Source organism: Triplophysa rosa, linkage group LG8 (assembly GCF_024868665.1).
Source record: "Triplophysa rosa linkage group LG8, Trosa_1v2, whole genome shotgun sequence".
Lineage (NCBI taxonomy): Eukaryota > Metazoa > Chordata > Actinopteri > Cypriniformes > Nemacheilidae > Triplophysa > Triplophysa rosa.
Window position 1 is genome coordinate 18,817,035 of NC_079897.1, and position 24,422 is coordinate 18,841,456.

Consider the following 24,422-nt stretch of genomic DNA (forward strand, 5'->3'; position numbering starts at 1 on the left):
TTAATACATTATGTACCGTTAGCAACTGGTCGCAGAGAAAAAAAACACTGTAGCCCAAACACAGGGATCATGAGCTTTGATTCAGAGTCGAGAGTGGAATATAACAGCTTTTAATGACCCCCAAAACATTAAAACATTAATGTGACATTAAAAACGCATTAGAAACTTCATCCCCAAATAACAAGAGAGAGGAAATGGGCAGAAAGAAAGAAAGAAGTGAAAACTGATTTAAGGAAACACACACAAGCACACGCACGCACGCACGCACCCTGAGGGTCTGACCACTTAACCACAGTTAAAATAAACTCAAAATGTGTGTTTCTCACATGTTGTAACGTAACAATAATAAACAAAATCAATGGTATTCTTACCCGAGTCAAAATGCCAATCCACGTCCTGGGCCGCTGTCCAGGAAATAAGGAGGACAGAGAGGAGAATAGGCAACAACACCAGCATCTGTGTTGCCATGGCAACAGTGAAACACCTGGTTACCTGTCCAGATTGGGATTATGTTCTACAGACATACCTGAAGAACAGAAAAATAAAATGAGTTCACCGAATTGCTAGGCAAGTTGAATATGTGTTACAGAAAACATTGGTTTATAATAAATTATTAATTTTAAAGAAAAATAAATGAGGAACAGAGCATGTGGTCCCAGTTCTACTTAAAGTTCAGTGAACAGTAGTAAATGAATATTCTGTAGCCATTTATACATCGTCGTATTGTTCAAAACATATACTGCATGACCTGTATAAGAGTCTTTCTTCTGCAGAACACAAAAGAGGATATTTTGAAGACTGTTGATAACCAAAAAACACTGACCCCCATTGACTTCCATTGTATGGGGACAAAAAAGACATTTCTCAAAAAAATCTTCTTTTGTTTTCCACAGAAGAAAGACTCATATACAGGTTTTAAACACCATGAGGGTGAATCAATACATTCCTTTAAAAAATATTTAATAAGTAACTTTCCAAACGACTTGGATGATCAAACAGCACCTAATGAAAGCAAGCTTCACGTATCTTGTTTAAAAAATAAATAAACATCATGCTTAAATTCGCCTTGCCAATCACAAAGGGAATTTCCAGGAGTAGATTCAAGCACTTCACTGTCGCTTCACTTACACTGTTGTCCATCAGACCAGAAACTCTTACAAACACAACTCACTAGCATTCCAACAGCTACATGTACAAACACATTAGAAGAAAAAACCCACACGTCACACTTTTTTCCTTAAACACCACTCCTTTGTTTCTGTGAAAAGTGATTTGTGTTTGTATGTACAGTATGTATGGAAGGCATGGAATGAGTGTGTGTGTGTGTGTGTGTGTGTGTGTGTGTGTGTGTGTGTGTGTGTGTGTGTGTGTGTGTGAGGTGGCAGCTGTCCTCTTGCGGAGTGACAGTGCTGTTTCAGAAGTCGGCGAGGGGAGACGGACAGCTGATGCACAGCTGTGCAGACACAAGGACAAAGAGAGCGCAGAAAAGAGCAGGAGATTCTGAAAGGAGGTGTGGAAAAGAGGTGTAGACGAGGCAGGCATGTCAAAGAGCGGCTAATGGGCCGTGTGCTAGTGTGTGCATGCGATACCCTACGCGGCTCTGTGCGGGCGCGTGAGAGCGAGCGCAGTCGCTACAGCTGTCCGGAGCTTCGCACAGGCGGTGGCCAAAACACAGACTGCAAGTGTTTCCAAAACCGAGGGGAAACAGACGGAAAGAGGGGAGAGAAAAATCTGCATGTGTGCCAAATCATTTTGGTGCTGTAACGCACTGTTTATGTTTATTACAGTTGGCGTGAAGTATCCACTCTTGAATGTTGACTGTAGGGGCGATTACCATTACCGTTGTTGCGTTACCATGACAACGCATCGGCAACGTCAACTAACCAAATCCAAACTATTTGGGAGAAGGAAACAAAACACTAAGGGGATGGGTGGGGGGTATAGAGAATAATAGAAAACTCAGGAAATGAGAGTTGCTGTAAAGCAAAGTTTCTATTTAGTTTGGTCTGAAGGAACATTCATTCTCTCTGTAAACCCCCATATCATGTTCTTACAAGAAAGGCATCTGCTATATAGTCGTATTAACTTAACATCTCTCCGCAGGGTTCAGTTTAAACAGACCTTGAACACACCCGAAAGACTCGCATACATCAAAAATCAATCACGGCCCCTCATTTCTTACAAAGTATAACAATGAGGCTCGTAACTCAGGGTGACGCAGCTGAGGTCAGTCCGGATCACGGCTTCATTTGCTCGCTTGTTTGCCGTGTGATTCTGCTCTGGGGAATTTCACACAGCTCTATTTAACGAAACATTGATAAAAACAACATCTTACTGCCTTGCCTGAAGCTAATTCACAGACAGACGCATCAAGAGCTGTCAATAATATACCTGCTGAGCTGAAACAACACATTCAGAAGAAAGCAGTGCTGTATGTGACTCCTGTATAACCTGTGTGACAGATCCTCAGGAAAGACCTCAGGATTATTTTAATCTGCATCACATCATCAACATATGCAACACTTCATCACCCATGACATTTGTTTTGAGGATTACATCTGATTTTTCAGTTCTCATGAGCCTAAACTGACATAAACCAGACAAACAAAAGGTCCTGATGACTCCTGAACAGGTAAGTCTCATGAAGAAAAGCTAACATTTCACCCTAAAATCAAATAAGAAATTAAATATTTCCATACAGAAAATACAAAGCCTGTTTTAGAACCAGGAACATTGTTGTCTGTGACATCAAATTCTCAATACTGTAAGTAAATTTACATACTTATAAAGTATTTTAATGCCATTGTTAAACTTTTTACCCGACTGTTTTCTCAAATTTGAAAAATGTAATGGTTTAAATAGCCATCCACGGTCTCTGTTACGGTTTAAAACATTTTTTTAATGATTTCCCATAACCTTCTCTATTGACTTAGGTCACAATTCTCACAAAGTATGTTATCAACCAAAAACTTTTTGTCACATCCATAACACACGTATTTTTCTGGTGTCTGAATGTCTATTGTGAGAATTTATATTTCAAGTTTTGATTGCAAATGTTACATCCATAAGGCTGGAATTGCTTCAAAGTAAGAGAGAAATGGAGAATGGAATCAGGCTACATTGAAGGCTGGATTAAAACCTGGGTCACCTGTACGTGTGGCACTAATGCTTCAAGTGTGTGTGCTAACCACTTAACAATGGCTCTGAGAAATTATAGTTAACAATTTCCCAACACAACTTACAGTGTTATAGCTAACAGCTTCAAAATCACACATTTTGCTTTTTAACATTGTCTGGCATGTTTAACACAAATGTAGTACAACTTTCTCCAGCTCATTTAGTATGATAGAACTATCACCATACGCTTCTTTGTACATATGTGAGTCTGTTATGAGTCCCGCTGATCTATGCCAGGCAGATGAAAAGTTTCCAGTCTTCCTGTTCAAATTCACAGAAACAGCGTGCGCTCACGCTGGCATGAGAAGCAGTGGTGACTATGAGTAATGGACAGCACCCTCAGCTTTATTGTTTCAATGTTTTCCTTTCCTTTAGGCCCAAATCACCTATTACTCTTCGGATCAAAGCATTTGGCCCGAGAGCAGCCGTGTTAATGAAGAACGAAGGGTTCGGGCACACGATTTTACGGCAAATCATGACTCGGATGTGTGTCATTTGCAAGGTGTGACTCAGGCACACCAACGAGGCACTACTTTGGCAAGCCGGCGGAGATGACCGCTAACTTTGGAAAGAATGTGCGGCCAACAGGAAGAGGAAATGTGCATTACTTATTAGATGAGCACAAGAGGAGTCAGAGGGCAAAGAGAGGACGAATGACACAGAGCAAAACGGAATGAAAAGAAGAGAGAAAAAAACGAAATGCAAGATTGAACTGAATAATGGCAGGAAGGTTTAGTCACTTTACAAGGGATTTTACCACAATTGTCTATAAAGGAACACATTATCAAATGATCATAGCTATAGCTGTTGTTATTTAAACCTGGGGCCAGACTGTGTCTTAACAACTATCTCACTGACTAGCAATTAATTAGGACTAATCAGTCTTACTTTTTAGATTTGAACTAGACCAATCTATCTTTTTATGTTACTGACTTAAAGAAGCTAAGACCAGTTTTGAAGAAAAAAAACTAACTTGTAAGACTAGTCCAAGCAGTTTATGCAACCGGCCCCTGATCTACATCATCCAACAGACATTTTATGGATTTGACCGGCCAGGTACATTTTGCAGTCTACTTTAACTCCTGCTTATAAAACACTCACTTCATTACTGACAGTTCCCACAATACACCCAGGTCATTTAAACAGGAGGCCAAATCCACTTTCCCATACACTCAAATCCAGAGTAAGAAAATCATCCTCTTCACTTTCCTGGTCATACTTTAAATGTAATGGACACATAATATAAACATAAATGTGTTTTGTCAGATGTAACCACCTGTGATCAGGCTGTTAGCCAGATATCTCATCTGTGAGATCTTCACTGAATGATATAGTCCATCACATTTAAAGAGTCACGAAACACTAAACAACAATTGTTTAGATGTTAACAGAGTTGGTTGTGTTGCATATCATAGAAAACAATGGAAGTTATTACAGTAGAGAAAACCAGTTAATTTTGAGCTTTTTTTGCCTTCCGCGTTTAAAATCCTCATCTGGTTGTGACGTGTCTGTGTCTCATAATTATTCGTGTTTTCTTTTCCAGTGCGAAGAAATTTCTCCTAATTATTCATGACAGCGCCTGGTGTGTTTCTATCTGACCCTTTAGAGAGAGGCGTTCATGGCACATGATAGTATATGATGATGGATAAATGAAGAAAAAGCAGACCACTTACCAGGAGTTGCAAAAATAAATATTCCGATAATTATATATAGTAAACGTATATTTTATGTGAAATACACTATATGCGGTATATATGTGGGGGAAAGGCTTCTCCACTGAAAGTGATAAATACATGACAGTTGTTAAAATTGTGGCGCACAGAAATCGGATCGCTATCTCTCGTGCACTGCCCATTCCCCCACTATTCTTCTCACAGCGTTCACGCCCATTTAAGTTGCATTTTTCAAAACTACAGTGAGGTAGACTGTAGCTGAGAGGAGGGGGTCATGACCCTTTAAATGAATCTGAAATTGTTTTTTCATGGATCTGAGATGCTCATTTTGAGTTTTAAAAGAATACATTACATCATTTCAAATCTGCTGCAATTTTTGTAAAAGACCACCAAAGTATAAATCTTCAAAAGTGTACAGAAGAGCATTCTAGTTTGGACTGACATGAGGGCAAATTTCAGCGTTATGGATGTGACATTTTCAGTCAAAACCTGACATATAAATTCTGTATAAAAACATATAAAATGTATTTACTACAAATATATTGGACCATCTGTTTATATTAAACCCCCGATGAGTCCAGACATCAGAAAAATATCGGTCTGTGCACAAGTTGTCAATTTAAAAAATTGGAAATAAACATGAGTTATGGATGTGACAAAAAAGGACGACATACTTTGTAGTATTTCTTTGAATTAAAATGTACACACCATAAGCAATAATACCCAACAAATGGAAAAGGGATTGCGTACAAACCATAAGCAATAATACCCAACAAATGGAAAAGGGATTGCTTGTTATACTTATTATAGAACATAAAATAGTTACTCTATTTTAATTTTCATGTGCCCATTAATGAGGAACATGGACCCAAATGGATTTGACAATTCACTTACCTGACTATGGAAACTATGCTTAAAAACTGTCCGTATTTCTGTCAAAAAAAATTATATTGTTGTTCATACTCTCATTTGCTTACTCTAGCTTTAATCCTCCAAGTAGCATGGTCTTGTTGACAAAATCGCTTTGGATAAAAGCGTCTGCCAAATGAATAAATGTAAATGTAAAAACACAAAGAGCTTTGAGACTTCACATGGGTATTCAAACCACCAAATATTGATAGCTGACCTATCAGTATGGTGAAAACCCTTTTTTAATCTTAAACTTGACCATTTCATGGAATTTCCCATGTCAGACTCCATAAGTAAATAAAATAAATTTCATTATTGTGTGAACCATCCCTTTAAACTAATACCACCACTAGAACAGCACTAAATGTCTATCCTAGTTTTGCAACACCATGCGAGAGTTTAATTAGACTAAACCCTAAAAGAGTTTGAGAGTCTGTGTGAAAGTCGACTGGAGCTGTTAACTGGAGTCATGCAAGACTGTGAAACACACACACAAATATACAAATACAAAGCCAAGAAAGTGAGAACAGTAGGCACAGGTAGTCTCAGTGATGGCTAAAGGTCAAGCAAAATCCAGTGCTTTGAGATGAATAAAAGATGCATAAAGGTAAGAAGCTTAATTGGTCTACAGACCAAATTTGGCTTTAGACATTCAAGAGGAAAATGAAAGGTTACTGGAGGGTCAAAAATGAGCAAATGTTCAACTTTATGCATGCATTATTAAGAACAGGTGAAAGGAGGTGAAAAGAGGGCATTTCAAAAAGAAGAAATGAGAGAAAGTAATGGAGAGCTCAGCACTGAGAACGGCAGTGATTTATGCCCAGAATAACACCAAACCAGCAAGACCTGAGCCATTTCACAAAAACCTCCCTTTGCAGATATCAGGGAACAGCAAAAAGCAAGAAAGCCAAAACAAGCAGGAGGGTTTATGTGCAATGTCAGCCTGATGCCTGGAGGATTACTAATAACTATGAAGAACAACAGACAATAAAAAGACTTATAAGAAGTAGCTGACATGGTGTTGTTTTCCTCTCAAATGTTTGGCAGGGGAAATTCAGGAAAAAGAAAAACCAAGCTGCAGCTTTGATGTTGAATGTTCCTGTTTTCACGAACAACCAGGGGCCGATTAAGGTGGTCAGGTGCCCCGAGGCTGCTCTTTGGATGAGAACCCCCTTAGGTAGCATTCAGGTGCCTTTCACGCTTGCAGTTTAGTTCGGAACGGAGCACGGTTTGCATGAAAAATCGCTAATGTAAAAGCTGTCACGCAAACTCAGGTGCACACCTGGGGAACGAACCTTGCACATGCGCTTTAGCAGATTACAATGTGTTAATTTCAATAAAACACATATAAGAGATGACCGCGTTGGTAATTACCTTGGTTTTGAACAAGAGTGAGCATGCATTGTTTTGCGCGTTGTTGTTTTTTTGACTCCCCGACTTCTGATTGGTTCATTCACTTAGGATGCTGCTTTGTGATTGGTCGCCATCTCTAAAGCCCGCCCCCACACCTAATCCTAACCCTAACCTATGTAGGGGAAAACAGGGGAGTCATAATCTCACGGGGAGTCAGATTTTGATATGACACCGGTGTTCTGACAATTTATGCTACCGTGTCATATTTTGCTACCTCCATACAAAACAGGACTAACCCCTCCCCCAACCCTTACACCTAAATTACCCAAACCAATCACAACACGAGGGTAGCAGAATTCGATGGGTAGCATAAATCGACAGAACACCGGCGCTCTGCAGAGGCCGTTTTCAGCCACGTAAAAGCGCTTCGGTGGATACAGCCTTTAAGGGGCTGCATCAAGTGAATAAAAAAAAAGATATTGACCCGTGTTCTGTTTACTATCATGTGTCATGCACGTTCGTGATCACGTAAGATGAATGCAAACGCACCAGGGTTCGATAGAATCATGCTGAGACACAAACCAACGCTGCGAGGGGCATCAGAACAATCGCACTCAGATACACACACATCAAATACTACAGTATTTCCTCTACATTCCTGGTTACTATGCAACGGCAAACACCACGAGAGCGCAAGCTCCAGTTTTATACAAGTATACCCGAAACTTGAACGGCCCCTAAAAACGCCTAGGTAGATCTTTACTGAGACACAAACCACTGTGCATGACATAAAATGTGTATTAAACAAAGCCATTAATATGCGAGTCATTGCGGAATAACTCCCTGAAATATTACCGATGACATGATGAGCTAACTGCTGCAACAGCTAAGGATCCCGCTGCAGTTGTTTTAACCGCAGCACCGATGTTAACCAATGCGAGCTGCCAGTCCTCCTGCTGCTATCTTAGTCACGTTTTAACCTTTGTATTTTACGTTTTTGTGCTCCACTATTGTACTTTCCTTTGGACATTTCGCCGCTATGTCGTCTAGCAACAGCAGTGACGTGAATGAAAATGATTGACATGATTTCACCTGCAGCTGATTGGACAGATGTGACCCAAATGTCCATGTTTTTTGCAGCCTATAGGCAAGCCTGTGCGTTAATCCGCGCCTGCGAACAACGTTCAAAAGCTTGTTGACATTATCTTAAAGCTATAAGTAATTACTGTAGAAATAAATGAGCCTGGCAGCTTTGAAATGAGAGGACTTGTGTGTACACTTGTAAAATATGTGTGTGTGTTAAACATATGTCTAATAATATGTATATTATATATATATTTCGTGCTGTCAGATTAGAATATATATAATTAATATATTTATACTCATTATAGTTCATATGAATATAATTTATTTTATTCAAACAGCCATTACTTCAATACTAAATGCAAATAAACACTATACTCAATGTTTAAACACTTTTACATTACATTTCATTACACACCTGCAAATGGAGTCTGACTCTGCACTGATTAGCGAGGGAAATTAAAGACAGCCTCAAGTAGGGCTGCTCGATTATGACAAAAATCATAATCACGGTTATTTTGGCCAATATTGAGATCCCGATTATTTAACACGATTACTCATTAACTTTTAAAACAACATAGAAAATAAATAACTTTGCTTTTAAACTGTGAATTCAACTGAAAAATTAATGTAAAGAAATAGCACAGCTGAACCACAGTAAAGGAAAGGTGTGCGCTGTGGATTTATACCACGAGAAAAGAGAGGATCCTTGCCAAATGGAATGTGGCACAATAATCGTTTCACCTCGATTATTTTGTTTTTGTAATTGTTGAAGCCAAAATTGACGATTACAATTAATTTTCGATTAATTGCACAGCCCTAGCCTCAAGCCATTAACATCTACCTCTGCTATCGATAATTCTTGTTCTGTTTTAAACACTCTGCCTACTTTGTGTTAGGTAATGTATCATTTCTCCCTGCGTGAATCAATCCGAATACACACTTGAGTTTTATTTGTTCATCTCATGACAGTTGAGACAGAAAATTTGTTTAAGGCTGGATGTTATGAGCAGAGCTGGCTGTAATGTTTCGCTTTGTGGATACCTCACAAAAGAAGTCTTTAATGAAAGCAGAACCCTTATGTAAGAATGATTCATGAAGACTTGCAGAAAGTAATCAGCACACATGGCAGCAAAAGTACACAAGCAGCAAATAAGACAGGTGTACAATACAGCCGCAGAAAGAAAATTGAAAGACCTCTCTAAAAGTATTTTCAGTTTCTCTCGATTCACGATTTTCGAATATTCGATTAGTTGATTTAATTATAGAACATCGATTTTTTTTAAACACTTCCCTGTGTTTTCTGTGTTGATATGGTGGTGACGCGTTCATGTAACCAGAGGGTGGCGCTGCTAATAACGCACCTAAAAGCTGTCAACAGACAACTGAAAAAGTCTCACACTCACTAACATTACGAAGGCTACGCACACTGTAGACTTTCTTGGCATATACGATAACTTGGGACGATGTAAAATATGAGTTCTGTGTGGGGTCCTTTAGAAAATTAATGAAAATGAAGTGCAGTGCAGTGCAAAATCTGCCATGCGAAGATTTCTTATCATAGGTCAACCACTAGGATACACATTCATTTGAGGGCGAAGCATCCACAGGTCAGTGGCAATGGCTAGTTTCATTATCAGATCAACAAAGTTTAATGCTAGACAGGCAGAGCAAAAAACAGCACTCATCACTAAGTTTATCGCTAAAGATCCTTCCGATCAGCTGATGCTTTTTGCTTTAACAACATAGTGTTACATCTTTTTTTTTGCTGCAAGGATCACATGCGATGACCAAAAGAAGATGTCAGAGAGAATCTAATTCACTGCATTCCTGCTTATTTTAAATGGACACCGCTCTTTTACATTTCATCAAAATTTATTTTACACATTTACATATCAAATGCGCTGTCAATGCTTTGTGTATTGTAGGGCTGCTCGATTATGACAAAAATCATAATCACGGTTATTTTGGCCAATATTGAGATCCCGATTATTTAACATGATTACTCACTAAGTTTTAAAACAACATAGAAAAATTAAAAAACTTGGCTTTTAAACTGTGAATTCAACTGAAAAATAAATGTAAAGAAATAGCACAGCTGAACAACTGTAAAGGAAGGGGGTGCGCTGTGGATTTATACCACAAGAAAAGAGATGATCCTTGCAAAATGGAATGCGGCACAATAATCATTTTACGTCGATTATTTTGTTTTTGTAATTGTTGAAGGACAAAATTGACGATTACAATTATTTTCGATTAATTGCACAGCCCTAGTGTATTGTGTGTTTGAGAGTATCAAATTGCGCCGCAAGGATAAGTTAAGATCTTAACTATGCAATGTTGCGTTGTGTGTAAACTGAATTATTTGCTGAAAGTTCCATTTTCCATATTCTGCTAAAAATGCTAAAAAAGGCACATCTGTAAATGATCAAGTCCAATTATAAACTATATAAACTTATAAACAACATCTATTCTGTGCCCAGCATGTTGGATTTACTGAATTACTCAAATATCCAAAAGCTCCAGTTCAAATGGTTAAAGGCGCAGTTTTTGATTTACAGCGGCCACTAGCGTTGTATTATAGATTTGCAATGAATCGCTCAGTCCAAACACAACGGTGGCCACCATAGTACAAAAAAANCTGTATGATCATTTAGCCTATTATCCTCATTAGCCCCCTAGGCCTATATGTATTTATGAGCAGTGTTCTTTTATTTTGTATATTCCCTTTACCAGTTTTAGCAGCAATTTACCAGTAAGTAGTAAGGTTCTTGTAAATAGTAAAGTGTAGAAGCCATGTGTTTGTTGGACTTATTACCATAATTTAACTACAAACATAAACTATAGCTAGTATAATAATGAATATAATGAAACTATGGTATGTTTAGTTGCTGTGGTTTTACTAAAGATTATTAATTGGAGTATGGTTCCTATATTTAGAAAATGGTAAATTTGTGGATACTGTGGTTTTAATGCAAATACCATCCCTGCTGAAAAAAAACAATGAATTTTTTAATTAGAATGAGATTTTTAAATTAAATTCCTCTTTGTAGTGTGTTTTGGGTTTTATCCAATAGGATTTACCATCCCACAATAGAATCCATCACATACAAGTAGACAACAAGTATCCATAGTACAATTCCCATTTATAACCATTAAATCCATTACATTTTATGTTGTATTTTGGGCAGGGTTCTATTGTTTTTATTTCAACAGGAATACTTCAACTATAGTTACTTCAGTAAAAACATCATTCATTTTCCAAATCGCTTTAAATGATATAGCAGCAGATCAGAAGTTAACACGCACGTGTAGCTCAAGGTGTATGTGATGCTTATTTACCGTTTAGCCGTTATGCCGATCATTTTCATGACAATGTTTCAACGATCTTTGACTGATCGTAACCCACAGATGATTACACCACACTTTAACATGTGCCTTTTTCCTCTTTTAATGTTCTATTTGCCTTTTCAGAGCGCTATCAACGATGTAGCAGCGCTACGTTTACATTAGTTTAGCGGGGAAGATCCCAGAGTTGCCAGATTTGCGTTAAAAAAATTCTGCCAAATGGCCATTCAAAGCTTGCCGGAAAACCGCGAGCTTAGAAAAACTGAAATACTTGGCAACAGTAAAAGGTCCTGGCAGATCGCAAGCCAGATAAATTGTGACACAGGAAACCCCGCTGCATAGAAACCATTTTCTACTTTTGGACCTTTTTATAAATGTAGTGGAGTAAAAAGTATGATATTTGTCTTTCAAATGTAGTCAAGTTATAAGTACAAGTACTCAGAAAAAATAATACTCAAGTAAAGTACAGATACTCAAAAAGTGTACTTAAGTACAGTACTCAGGCAAATTTACTTCGTTACTGTCCACCCTCTGCTAGAGACTGGCTAGGACATTTAATGTGCTTCTCCTTAAGCCACTATTTGGTTGTCTTGGCAATATGTTTTGCGTCTTTGTCATGTTAAAGGCTCATCCATGACCCATCTTCAGTGACCTAGTTAAGGGGAGGAGGTTCTCGTCCAAGATTTTACGGTACATGGGCCCGTCCCTCAGCCCCTCAATGCGGTGAAGTCATCCTGTATACCTGTAGCAGAGAAAAAGCCCTAAAGCAGAATGTTTCCAACACTGTGCTTCTCTGTAGACATGATGTTCTTGGGCTCATAGTCAGCATTTCTCTCCCTCCAAACACAGGAGTCCATTTTGGTCTCACAGCAGTGCCAGCACTTTCGCCAAAGCCTTTTCTGAATCATTTTTATGTTCATTGTCAAACTTAAGACGAGCCAGGCGGGCCTTCTTGGGCAGGAGGACCTTGCGGGTGCTTCAGGATTTCAGTCTACTGTGGCATAGCGTGTTACCAATGTGTTACCAATGTTTTGCTTGCTAACTGTGTTCCCAACTGTCTTGAAATCATTAACAGGCTTCTTCCGTGTAGTTCTGGGCTGATCTTTAACATTTCTCATGATCATCTTTACCCCATTGGGGAAATATTGCAGGGAGCTCCAGAACAAGGGCATTTGATAGTTATTTTGTATATCTTCTATTTCCAAATAATCACACCAACAGTTGTCTCCTTCTCACCAAGCTTCTGTCTGTAGCCTATTCAAGGTTTGTGCAGGTCTCCAATCTTGTCGCTGACATCCTTTAAAACCTATTTGGTCTGGACCATGGTGTTGGAGAGGTTGAACTGGAAGATACAGATTCTGTTGGCAGGCATCTTTTATATACATAACAAGCTGATTTAGGAGTACTTTCTTAAAGTGACAGGACTAATCTGTGGTCCATATAGGCACATAACCAATCTGTGGAGCCAGAATTCTTGCTAGTTGGTAGGGGTCAAATACTTATTTCACTGACTGAAATGCAAATCAATTTATAACCTTTATATAACATTTTTTTCCCCTGTTTTTTTTAATATTCTGTGTCTATCAGTTAAAATAAACCCACCATAAAAATTATAGACCCTTCATTTGTTTGTAAGTAGGCAAACTTACAAAATCAGCAGGGGATCAAATACTTATTTCCCTCACTGTATATTGACATGCTCTTTCTACAGTCTTTCTAATGCCCGCATGATCTCTTCCCTGCGTCAACATGAGAACAACATAGGGCTGCTCGATTATGACAAAAATCATAATCACGGTTATTTTGGCCAATATTGAGATCCCGATTATTTAACATGATTACTCACTAAGTTTTAAAACAACATAGAAAAATTAAAAAACTTGGCTTTTAAACTGTGAATTCAACTGAAAAATAAATGTAAAGAAATAGCACAGCTGAACAACTGTAAAGGAAGGGGGTGCGCTGTGGATTTATACCACAAGAAAAGAGATGATCCTTGCAAAATGGAATGCGGCACAATAATCATTTTACGTCGATTATTTTGTTTTTGTAATTGTTGAAGGCCAAAATTGACGATTACAATTATTTTCGATTAATTGCACAGCCCTAGTGTATTGTGTGTTTGAGAGTATCACATTGCGCCGCAAGGATAAGTTAAGATCTTAACTATGCAATGTTGCGTTGTGTGTAAACTGAATTATTTGCTGAAAGTTCCATTTTCCATATTCTGCTCAAAATGCTAAAAAAGGCACATCTGTAAATGATCAAGTCCAATTATAAACTATATAAACTTATAAACAACATCTATTCTGTGCCCAGCATGTTGGCTTTACTGAATTACTCAAATATCCAAAAGCTCCAGTTCAAATGGTTAAAGGCGCAGTTTTTGATTTACAGCGGCCACTAGCGTTGTATTATAGATTTGCAACGAATCGCTCAGTCCAAACACAACGGTGGCCACCATAGTACAAAAAAATGTTGTTCTCATGTTGACGCAGGGAAGAGATCATGCGGGCATTAGAAAGACTGTAGAAAGAGCATGTCATATATATTACATAAAATAAAAGGTCTGTGGATTTTAAGTATAAAAAGAAGGATAAAAGTCAGGCAGGAGCTAGGACCTGCATTAATATTATAAAGTCTTTCCAGCAGAGACGCGTTAGGACCTGCGGTACTAAGGCTTTTAGCACAGATACTCATAGATATCTATGGAGATACCCGAGGAGGGTTGCTTTGATTCGGATAAGTATGTGAGTAACATTGGTTTTTCTGTTTGTTAGAACCAAGATATGTTGTTGTTGTTGTTCTAATATTAGCTGTGCGACGGAGCAGTTTTGAGCGTCATTGTTTATCTGGAACTGCTTTAATATTGTACTAGTCCAGATACTGGAGAGAGAGAGCGAGAGTGCGTTGGCGCTAAAACTGTAGAGACTACAGTTTGACTCTTTTACTCAAGGATGAATAAACTTATATTTAATTCACGGGTCACATGCGTTCCGAACCGTAGAGTACGATCCGTACGGATCACGGATCATCCACGATTCACCGTTTCACCACTATACCACAGGGGAGATGGTGCGTTGTAGAGCTGTTTGTCCGTTTAGGGCTGCTGTACAAAACATGGCAGCGATTTCAATGTATGTAGGCCCGCTCTGTATGTAGATATAAACAGCTTATTCTAAGCCAGGTATTAGAAACATAAAGGTTCATTATGTAAGTTCTTTATAAACCTCTGAAGAAATAGTTTTGTATATTATATTGTAGGGATGTAACGATTCACCGTGAGCCGGTTGAAAATCGGTTATAATGAGTGACGATTCAATTCGGTTGAGGCTTGAACTGAATCGCAATACATTCTTTGAACAGCAGGGGCCGCTATTTTCACTGCAAACCTAAACGTGGATGCTGATATTTCTTAAATGCAAAAAAATCCAAGAAAAGCACAGACAGTATTAGTTTGTTTATATTAAAGAGACTTTTTCTATTATTAATTTGTTATAAAATCGCAGTTTACTTTTGTTATTTGAAATAAAACATTATTTTACTATGCAAAGAAACGTAAAGCATTTAAGAAATAATGCAAGGGAAGTTGTTCATTTCTAATTTGTTTCAACTCATTTTTTTTAAATAAATCGTGAGTAAATCGTGAATAAATCGCATCGTGAGATCAGAATCGTGAATCGCATCGCATCGTGAGCTGAGTGAATCGTTACATCCCTATTATATTGCATTTCTGTCAATAGATCCTCCTAAAAACCCCATATACGCCCTTTTCACAATGACGTCACTTAACTTCCGCCTTTTTGCAAAGCAGTGTATCATAACATCCGTCTAGCAACAAACAAGAAGAAGAAGAACTTCTGTTTTGCCGTCGCGCTGGAATTTAACAACAGTGAGAAAAAAAAAAACTGACAGAACACGTATTCAAGTACTTATCCTAGTACCTTCGCTAACACAAAAAGAAAACAAAACACTTACCTTCATAATCAAACAGGTACTGTTCAACGAAGAATTTGTATCCTTTCTCTAGCTTTGATCTTGTCCTTAGCGAAAATTTGTCTGCAAGACGTTGCACATCATCTAGACGTATTTGTGGCAGATGTGCAAGCCACTTGGTAAACTCCATTCTGAGGCGCTAGCGGAAGTAACTTCTTCTTCTTGAGTTTTACTGGGGGTTGGCAAATCAGCTTATAGGTGCATTAACGCCACCTTATGAACTGGAGTGCTAGCGGAATTAATGATACACTGCTTCGCGGCAGAACGGAAGATGCGTGACGTCATGTGAAAAGGGCGTATTGTTCCTTTAAAACACAAAGAATAAATGATCCGTTTTTCTAACGGTATTGGTCAGCCCAAGCTATAATACAGTACAACCTATGACAGCATCTGGACAAGCTTGTAGGTGAGCATATCTGTAGTGGATACATACACGACACACACTGATGTGCAACTGATAAATGAGGAGATGATGGGTAAATGATTTAAAGATACTTCAATGTGAAGCTGGTAGAGCAAAGGGGTAAAAAGTGATTGAACACAGGAGACAAAACAAATGTTATATGAAGTAAGACAGATTGCTCTGGAGGATGAATTGCAGCTGTAAAAAGGGGGAAGAGAGAGAGCGCGCGAGAGAGAGCACGCGAGAGAGAGTGTCAAAAGCCAATTTAATAGATGTTGTCTGATGTTAGTCATCAGTGGGCTTTCCACTCGGTATGCCACCCCGTCTCTCCCTCGCTTTCAATTCCCCTTCAACCTCTCTATCATGACACACCACATGCTAGCCAAGGAGCTCAGACTGTACAGAGATAGGAGCATGAAAACAAAACAGCACCTGTGGAAAACAAACCATTGCCAGCTTAAACAGAAAAGATCCATACATGAGGCCAGGGAATCTCTCATGAGAGAGAAAGGGAGGTAAAACACAAAGTGATTTATAATCCTTGAACTCAAATAAAAGTCTAACCTCCCAGAGATAATGGCCCAGCGCTGAGTTCTCCAAACACAATAGCAAACAAACTCATAATAAGGCCCATACTGCTCAAATCAATGCTTTTGACCCCCTCTGTGATATTTGCTCAATGTGTGCTTGCCTACAAGACATTCACACACATTCCTCTGTACCACACGTGGAACTTTGGTCCCCTCCCGTGATGACACAGCACAGAACTTGCTGCGCTTTTCATTGTCTTTACTCAGAAGTCTCTAAAACCATCTTGAGAAGAGCAGAGAGGAGAGAGAAACATAGGGGGAGGGTGAATTTTCACCTACATGGTGCATTTTTACCTACATGGTGCATTTTTTTTGCATCTCTTCACAGCAGAGCATGCCTTTGTGCACACTCTGCATTTTGTTTTCGCCCCTTCAGAGAATCCTAAAACCTATACAGAGGAACGCACCTTACGAAATCTATAGTTCCACCATAAAATTTGATAGCTTTTACATGTTGGTTCACAACCCTGCTGGGAAAGAAACACCGTAAACCAGCCTGAGCTTGTTTGCAAGTCAGACTCATTTTATGGCTTATTTTAGAAGGGTTTGAAGAAATTTTCAGATGGGATATAACTTGTTGACCAGCTAAACCACCTGAGAGCCAGTTTGGCCAGACTGTGAGACCAGAGTAAACCAGAAGAGATTAACAAACCATTTTATGCTGGTTTGCCCATAACAAACAATTTTGGTTCCATGGATACATTTTGCAACAACATAAATCCTAAGCAATTCATTCCGCTTCTTTAAGATTCAAACCGTGAGTTTATATTTATTAATCTTGCATTGTGTGTGCTGGCTCGTGGTCTCTAGTGACAAATTAAATCTCGCGACGCTGAAGGATCCGTCCACTGGGTCTCTCGCTGGTTGGGGTCACCTCTCGCGATAAAGGTCACAGGTTAATAACCTGATGTGGCAGACTTATCCAATTTGTAAACCAGCAACAGCCTTCATAAATTAGTTGACAAAAATCTAGATTTCGGTAGCCCGAAAATAATAACTGACGCGTGATGCCAGGGCCACAGTATATACAATATACCACCAGACTGACCCACGGCAACCCTATAGCGATTTTGTATGAATTAATTGCCTTTAAGTATGGTTTACTGGTATTATAAACAGGAACAGATTAAGCTCAGCAAACGAGTGTGATTAACAACCAAACCGTGAATACACAAATAAACACCACTAGCCCGCAACAGTGCATTCAGAGCGCGTTCCCGGTATCGTGGCAGACTTCCAAACCCTCCTGACACACACACCGAGACTCCTGGCCGCCATGCACGACACAGAAACGCAAAGTTTACTCGCGCACCGACACATTTCAGCATTATTCAAAAGAGCTGAACAGAAAGTTCACGTTACAGGGACGCAGCTGTCAAAACAACACGGACAATCACAATCCGAGAATTCACGCGCAAAAAGTGACGTCTGACAGCCTGCATTAAATAATATACAACTTATCTACTGTATGCAACCGGTAGAACAATACACATTTTCTAATCACTTACCTGGAGATCTGGCAAAGTTTTGAAGTGTCGACACGCGAAAACGCTGTTAGATTTGTAACGACATCAGTTTTTATTCCGAGTTGTTAACTTTGGCAGATTTTCTGGTTTTGTAATAAAAGTCCGATAGTCCAGTACAAATCTTAACGACTCCAATGAATAAGCCGAGTCAAGGCGATAGAAAGTTTTTGAAAGGAGGCGAGTTGTACGTCCCACTGTCGAACATGGATTGTAACTGGATTGAATTTTGTTACGAAGAAAAAATGAGCTCAAATTACGAAGACGTCTTTATTCCACAATCACTGCTTCTATCAATGTGCGCTCAGACCCTCGCTCTTTCTCTCCCCTCAGGGCTAGCAAACACTACCAGGTGCTCATTTACATAACTGACTAGATGCAGCCAATGGCTGGCCTCGATCAGGTGCCTGCTTGAATATTCCATGAGGCGATTGGCCAATCCGCAGCGAGCAAAGAAAGGAACCCGTGACCTGGCAGCGCCGCTGTAAATGATACCTGATGCGCACCTCTGAGTGTTTAGGAACGGCGTTACAGGAACGGAGAGATTTGGGGAATATGAAATTTAATATCGCTGGAAAGGAAACAACAGGATTTCCCTGCTTAACCCTTCCGAGCGCTAGTCGGATTTTCTTTCGAGTTTGTCTAATAAAAGTTATTTTGCCATTTCTCCACAGATAACCGAGTTCATGCAAAGACTCCAGAGGTGTGTCTCGACACTATTCCCTTTGTAGTGTGTTAAAAGATTGAATTATTACAGAGAATGACTGAAGCAATATAACATTACGCCCTCAGGCAAGACCATAAACACTACCGTTAACAGACTAAAACCCAAACTCTCAAAGCAATGAGTTTACATAAGAAGGAAGGCTGGAGAAGAAATGTCTTTATAGCTTTTAGTGCTTCGTTCAAACACTGTAAGTATTCTGCACATGCACAGACACTTCAAATTGAAAACACAGGTGAGTGAAAGCATTATTAAAGCTAAATAGGACAGGTGGGTGGGGGAGTCAAAGAGCGAGCTATTCCACAGCTATGTGTTGCTACTTGCCCATCTACTGGAAGGAGAAGGGAAATTGGAAACTTGTTTTGTTGGCAGTCATTCAGCAACACTGAGGTTGGAGGGGACTGAGAAAGACAGAACTCTACCTGGCGTGTCAATATTGTCTTTCAAAGCGCAATGACCGCGGGTGTCGTGTATGAGCATAACTATGTGTGTGTGTGCTTGTGCGAAGTTATTGCTTTTTATGGCACAGAAAGAATTTGCACAGAGAAGCCCAGGGAAAGTGAGAGCTAAAGAGCACATTTTGCATAAAAAGAGAAAAATAACATTTAATACCTTAGGCATGAAACTGTGGGAGAGGTGTGTTCAGGGACAAAAGAGTGTAGAGAGAGGGAAGGAGAAAAGAGGCCTGTTAGAAACCTTGTGACCTGGAACTTTGTTTTGTAAGGCAGAGAACTTTTCTCAGCTTGTTCTTTTGTCCTTTTTGCTCCAAAAGAACAACGATGCATGACCTGGTTTGACTTTGCATATGATTAACTAGCTTTTGAACACACAGATGCACACAAACACACACTTTTAATGGTTAAAGACTCTGACCCAAATCCTTAATCCAACACTTCATACTTTCCTCCCCTCCCCTTCTTATTTGGTTTTGTTTCTTTTAAGGACTGATTCAATATATGCACTTGTGTGCTTAATACAGTTAGGATACATTTACTCACATTTTAATTTAATTGCAGAAAGTGGTGATGTTACAACTCATGCAACAAATCTTTCATGTTTTGTAATGACAATAAATACCGTGAAAGCCATTTCACCACATCGCAATAAACGGCTGAAGGTTTGTCCTTGGGCAGAGCTCATTTTACCCGAATGCCAGGGAAAAGGATCCATAATTTTGCTACTCTGTTATAAAAAGGTTCCTTTTCCCCAGGCTTAACAGGCTCAAGCTGATCGCTTCTTTGCCTTTCTTTTACTCCCCCTCTTTTTTACCTCTTTCTTGCTGGCCTAGCTTTGTGTGTTGCCCGGACAACCTCCAGTCCCCAGTAATGTTGCAATGACCTTTGCACATCGTTTCATTTGTTTTCACTTCTTGCTTTGTCCCACTCCCCACTGTCTCTTTCTTTCCTTCTCTTCCTGAAGATAACGCCCTCTGTTACGCTTATTGCAAATGACTGTTTTTAAACAGATCTCTTCCACAGCTGAAGTCCCACTTTTATTTCTTCTCTCTCTCTCTCTCTCTCTCTCTCTCTCTCTCTCTCTCTCTCTCTCTCTCGCTCTCTCTCTCTCTAATATACAGTATATAAAATATAATAATATAAACCAGACCTAATTATGTGTGAAGTGTACTGTGAGGGATGGTCGGATGGATAAATAAGATATAACATTACTAACAACCACTTTTGGACACGTTTCCCAAACTGCCGCTTCTGCACAATCCATCGCATTTGCTGTTTTGCCAACTGCTATTGAAATGCTGTTGTTTTTCATCCCCCAAAATGGCGTAATTGAACTACAGACATAATCTCTGTCTCCAAAATGTCTTGTAATAATGTATGTGCATATATAACACATTCATTTGTGTAATAAAGCAGGTTGTAATCAAGAAAAATGGCAGGCAGCACTAGCGAGTTTAAGTCAATCACAGTTTTAGCCCTGGAGAATCACATTTTAATTCATTTATAAATGTATGCAGATTTATGTAATTAAATGCTGATTCGCAATGGAGAAACAGGAAGCAGAAAACAACACATTAGCACGTAACCCCCCCCCCCACACACACACACAGCTGTTCACTCTCACAATGTCGGGCCTGCAGAATGTGGGGAAGCGACAGAAAGTAGCATTCCACTCATTCCCATATAGAGCACATAATCTATCCATCTCTCTCAATCCCTCATTCTGCATCTCTCGCAGTCCCTCGACCAACGAGCTCTCAATGTCACACACATAAATCCTCCCCCACCTCACCTCTCTCTCTCACACACACACACACTTGAAGAATGCCAGGATAGTCTCTGTTCTGCCCTCTGCGGTGTCCTCTTTCAATATGGTCGGCCATCTCAGAAGTCCAGGGTTGAGAGCTTCTCTAAAGAGTCATAAGAGAGGAAAATGACAGGGATGATACAGGAAAGCAGTGTGAGCGAGAGAGACAGAGAGAGAGGGAGTTGTTTTGCGAAATGAGATCAGTCACATTTGGTGTCTGAGGTTCAAAGGAATTTGAGACTTTTGACTGTGTGTGTGTGTGTCTGTGTGAAGTTGACAGACAATGACAAGGACAGAGAGAGATTCCCCCAGGTTTTATAACATCCATAAAAGCAAAATAATGAAACGGAAAGACTTTACTCGACTAAAATCGCAATGGTCAAAGATGTCAGTCAGGTGCATGCTTACATAAACCAAATATTCTCATTATTCTGTGTGCATGACAACTTGTATGCTATAAATAGTAACTGTAAAGGTGGTTTGAGAGTTCACATCAAGGTGAGGTTTATACAGACAGTTCATTAGGTGCTGAATATGATCATTTTGTAGAGATATTATTGCACATTTGATTATACTAACCATTTTAGGTTACTCTGTAGAAACTTTGAGAGAGGTGAAGGTGTCAAAGGTTACAGGGTCAGGTTGCAGCCGCAAGCGGGTGTCTGGGTGGGGGTCAGAAAGGGTGTCAGTTCTCTGATCTCTTTTTTGGGTATTAGGAAGTAAAAACCATTATTTTAGTCAGAAGAAGAGAGCAGTGATGCAGACCCGGACTGCCTGGAAGCGACGCTTCAATGTGATACTCTGACCCCCTCTTTAACTATATAGCAATATATACTGTAATAAATTTCAATATTTTTGTAATCTTGTAATTATAATACAATTTTTAGATTGTTGATGTCCATCTTGTTTCCAAGGGAAATCTCTCTGGCAGATTCCAACAGATGCACAAGTGTGACCATGGTTTTCTTTAGCAGAGCTTCTTTAGCACATTTGTGTCTTTCTCTCTCTGTCATATGGTTAGGTTAGGTGTTTCTCTGTCTGGTTTAACATGCATCACAAGGACTATGCAGAGCATTTAATGTCCCACCCCCACACTCCTCTGGTCATCCCATTTCCTCATCTAAAACCATAACCCATAAAAAGAGGAATAATAAAAAGGGAGAGACTAACAACTGTTGCACTCCCTCTCTTCCACCACCTTTCTTTTCTAACCGTGAATATACGTGTTAATCTTTTGTGACATCCCTACAGCAGTGGTTTTGGGAAGTCTATGGCCTAATTCACTAGTTCTCTTGTTAAAGCCTCATTGTCTCTTCTAATTATAGGTTCTTTCTTTACATCTGCCTGCCTCATTCACTCCCACTTCCCCTCCCTTCCTTTCCAGAACTTCATTCTGTGCAAATTACTGTTATTCTCTGTCTGTGTAGTGGCTGGTGATAATAGTGGTTGAGTTGCAGGTATGTGCATTTCAACAGCCCATCAAAGGTCCTATCTGCAAACTCTCTCCATGGATACAGAGCAGTGAGGGTCTAATTCTGCATAGACTGTCTGTGTAACAGCATTACCGCACTGCTGTCTCTCTCTCACACCGTGTCTCTTCCTGCTTTATCCACAGTGAGAGTGAGTGGAGTGGGGGTGCTGGGATTTTGGGAATGAGTGTCATTGCAATGCAGTGAGAGCCCAAGCTAAAAATATCTATTGACACATACACTCCAACAAACATGGTGGGCGAACAGTCACACCACCCACCAAAACACACATGCACACACACACGCAAACGCTCACACACACACACAAAAAAACCCAATTCATACCACAGTTACAGCTATACATATACACATTACAAACTGTGCAGCAGACGTTATCTGTATAAGATCTCTGTGATGTAACCTATATGAACAATCTTTGTGGCCTATGTCTTCTGGTGGTACTATATATCCTCCTCTCTCCCTACAGGTACAGCCTGGCACTTTGTGAATCCTGGTAACTGTGATTGCACTTCTTGTGTTATTGTTCCCTCCTTGAGATATATCTGCTAAATGCCTAAATGTAAATGCAATGCTGTTTAATGATAATATATAATGTAATTTCTGTTGTGTGCCAGTATTGTTGCACTACTGAAAACACAGTTTAGATTCAGGCAGAAAACTGGTCACCTAATACATTCTATTGCCACCCCAGCACTCAACTCGGAAGCAGACTACAGACAACTGCCCAGTCATAAATTACATTGAAGTGTGTGTGTGTGTGTATGTGTGGAAGGATTCCTGATGCATTGGGTTTCCTGAAATAAATTGAGGAAAAAACCCTCTACAAATATGCAATAAACACTAGAAATCTATATCAACATCAACATGACAACATACCAAATACTAAGAAATTCAATTTTTTTTGTGAATGTAAAGGAAAGTTCACCCAAAAATAAAAATTCTGTCTACATTTACTCACCCTCAAGTTGTTCCAAATCTGCATACATTTATTTGTTCTGATGAACATAAAAGTTCTGGGGCACTTTTGAATGCCATTGTAATTATTCCTAATGGTGGCCAATAACTGTTTCTTCCAAATATCTTTCTCTGTGTTCATCAGAACAAAGACATTTATACAGATTGGAAAAACTTGAGGGTGAGTAAATAATGACCAAATTTTTTTAGGGGGGGTGAACGGTCCCTTTAAATTGTTATAATTAAATCAGAAAAATCTAAGATGAATACCCTTTTTTACATTTTTCAGATAGAAACAAGACTAAAGTGACTTTAGGCCCCCACCGCATCCATAAAAACAATTATTCATGTAGTTAAAGATCACTGGAATCATAAATATTGTGAAGCTGTTAGACGATAGTGACATTCCTAAGATCTTCTGTGTCAGTGTTATTACCCGCTGAGTTCCTTCTGCATTCCTAAGGTGATACAGATTGTGCAAAGTCAAGTATACAAAATGCCAACTGTGCCCTTCCTTTTAAAACAAACTCATCCATTCTTCACAATCACAAAGCTTTATTTTTCTGTAAGAGATATTTAATCAACCAGGAGCCTCAACTGATGAAGTAACCCCATCATATTACTGCTTGTCTAAATGTGAGTCACTTCATCTTGCCTTCGGTTTGAGTCTACCAGCTAAAATGTCAAACAAGATCAGATTGGAGATACAGGTCTGGATTTCTATATAATCCTCTATGTGACCTGTGGTGTGTTTATCGTTACGGTGAGAGAGATAAGAAACCAGACTCTGTCTCAGACGCAGATAATAAGACTCAATTCGGTTCTTCATTCACTACATTGGTAAAGCCAGACTGGTTCTTTAGGACTAAATGAGCTGTTTTCTGGTATAAAGAGTGTTGCAGACTGGTTATGTACGTCATGTGATTAGCATGCTGCT

The 24,422-nt window shown here is 39.3% G+C and overlaps 1 protein-coding gene across 3 annotated transcripts in view; it reads right to left on the reverse strand.

The window, feature by feature from the left end:
- ddr1 (discoidin domain receptor tyrosine kinase 1) overlaps positions 1-18,385 on the reverse strand; it is a 39,566-nt gene extending 21,181 nt beyond the window's left edge. For all 3 annotated transcript variants that reach the window (XM_057340832.1, XM_057340833.1, XM_057340831.1), the window contains exons 1-2: positions 18,041-18,385; positions 372-526 (exon numbers count right to left, since the gene is read on the reverse strand). In XM_057340832.1, the coding sequence (XP_057196815.1) occupies positions 372-468 (97 nt within the window). In that variant the 5' untranslated portion in view covers positions 469-526; positions 18,041-18,385. The remainder of the gene's footprint in view (positions 1-371; positions 527-18,040) is intronic.
- Positions 18,386-24,422: the final 6,037 nt, after the last annotated feature.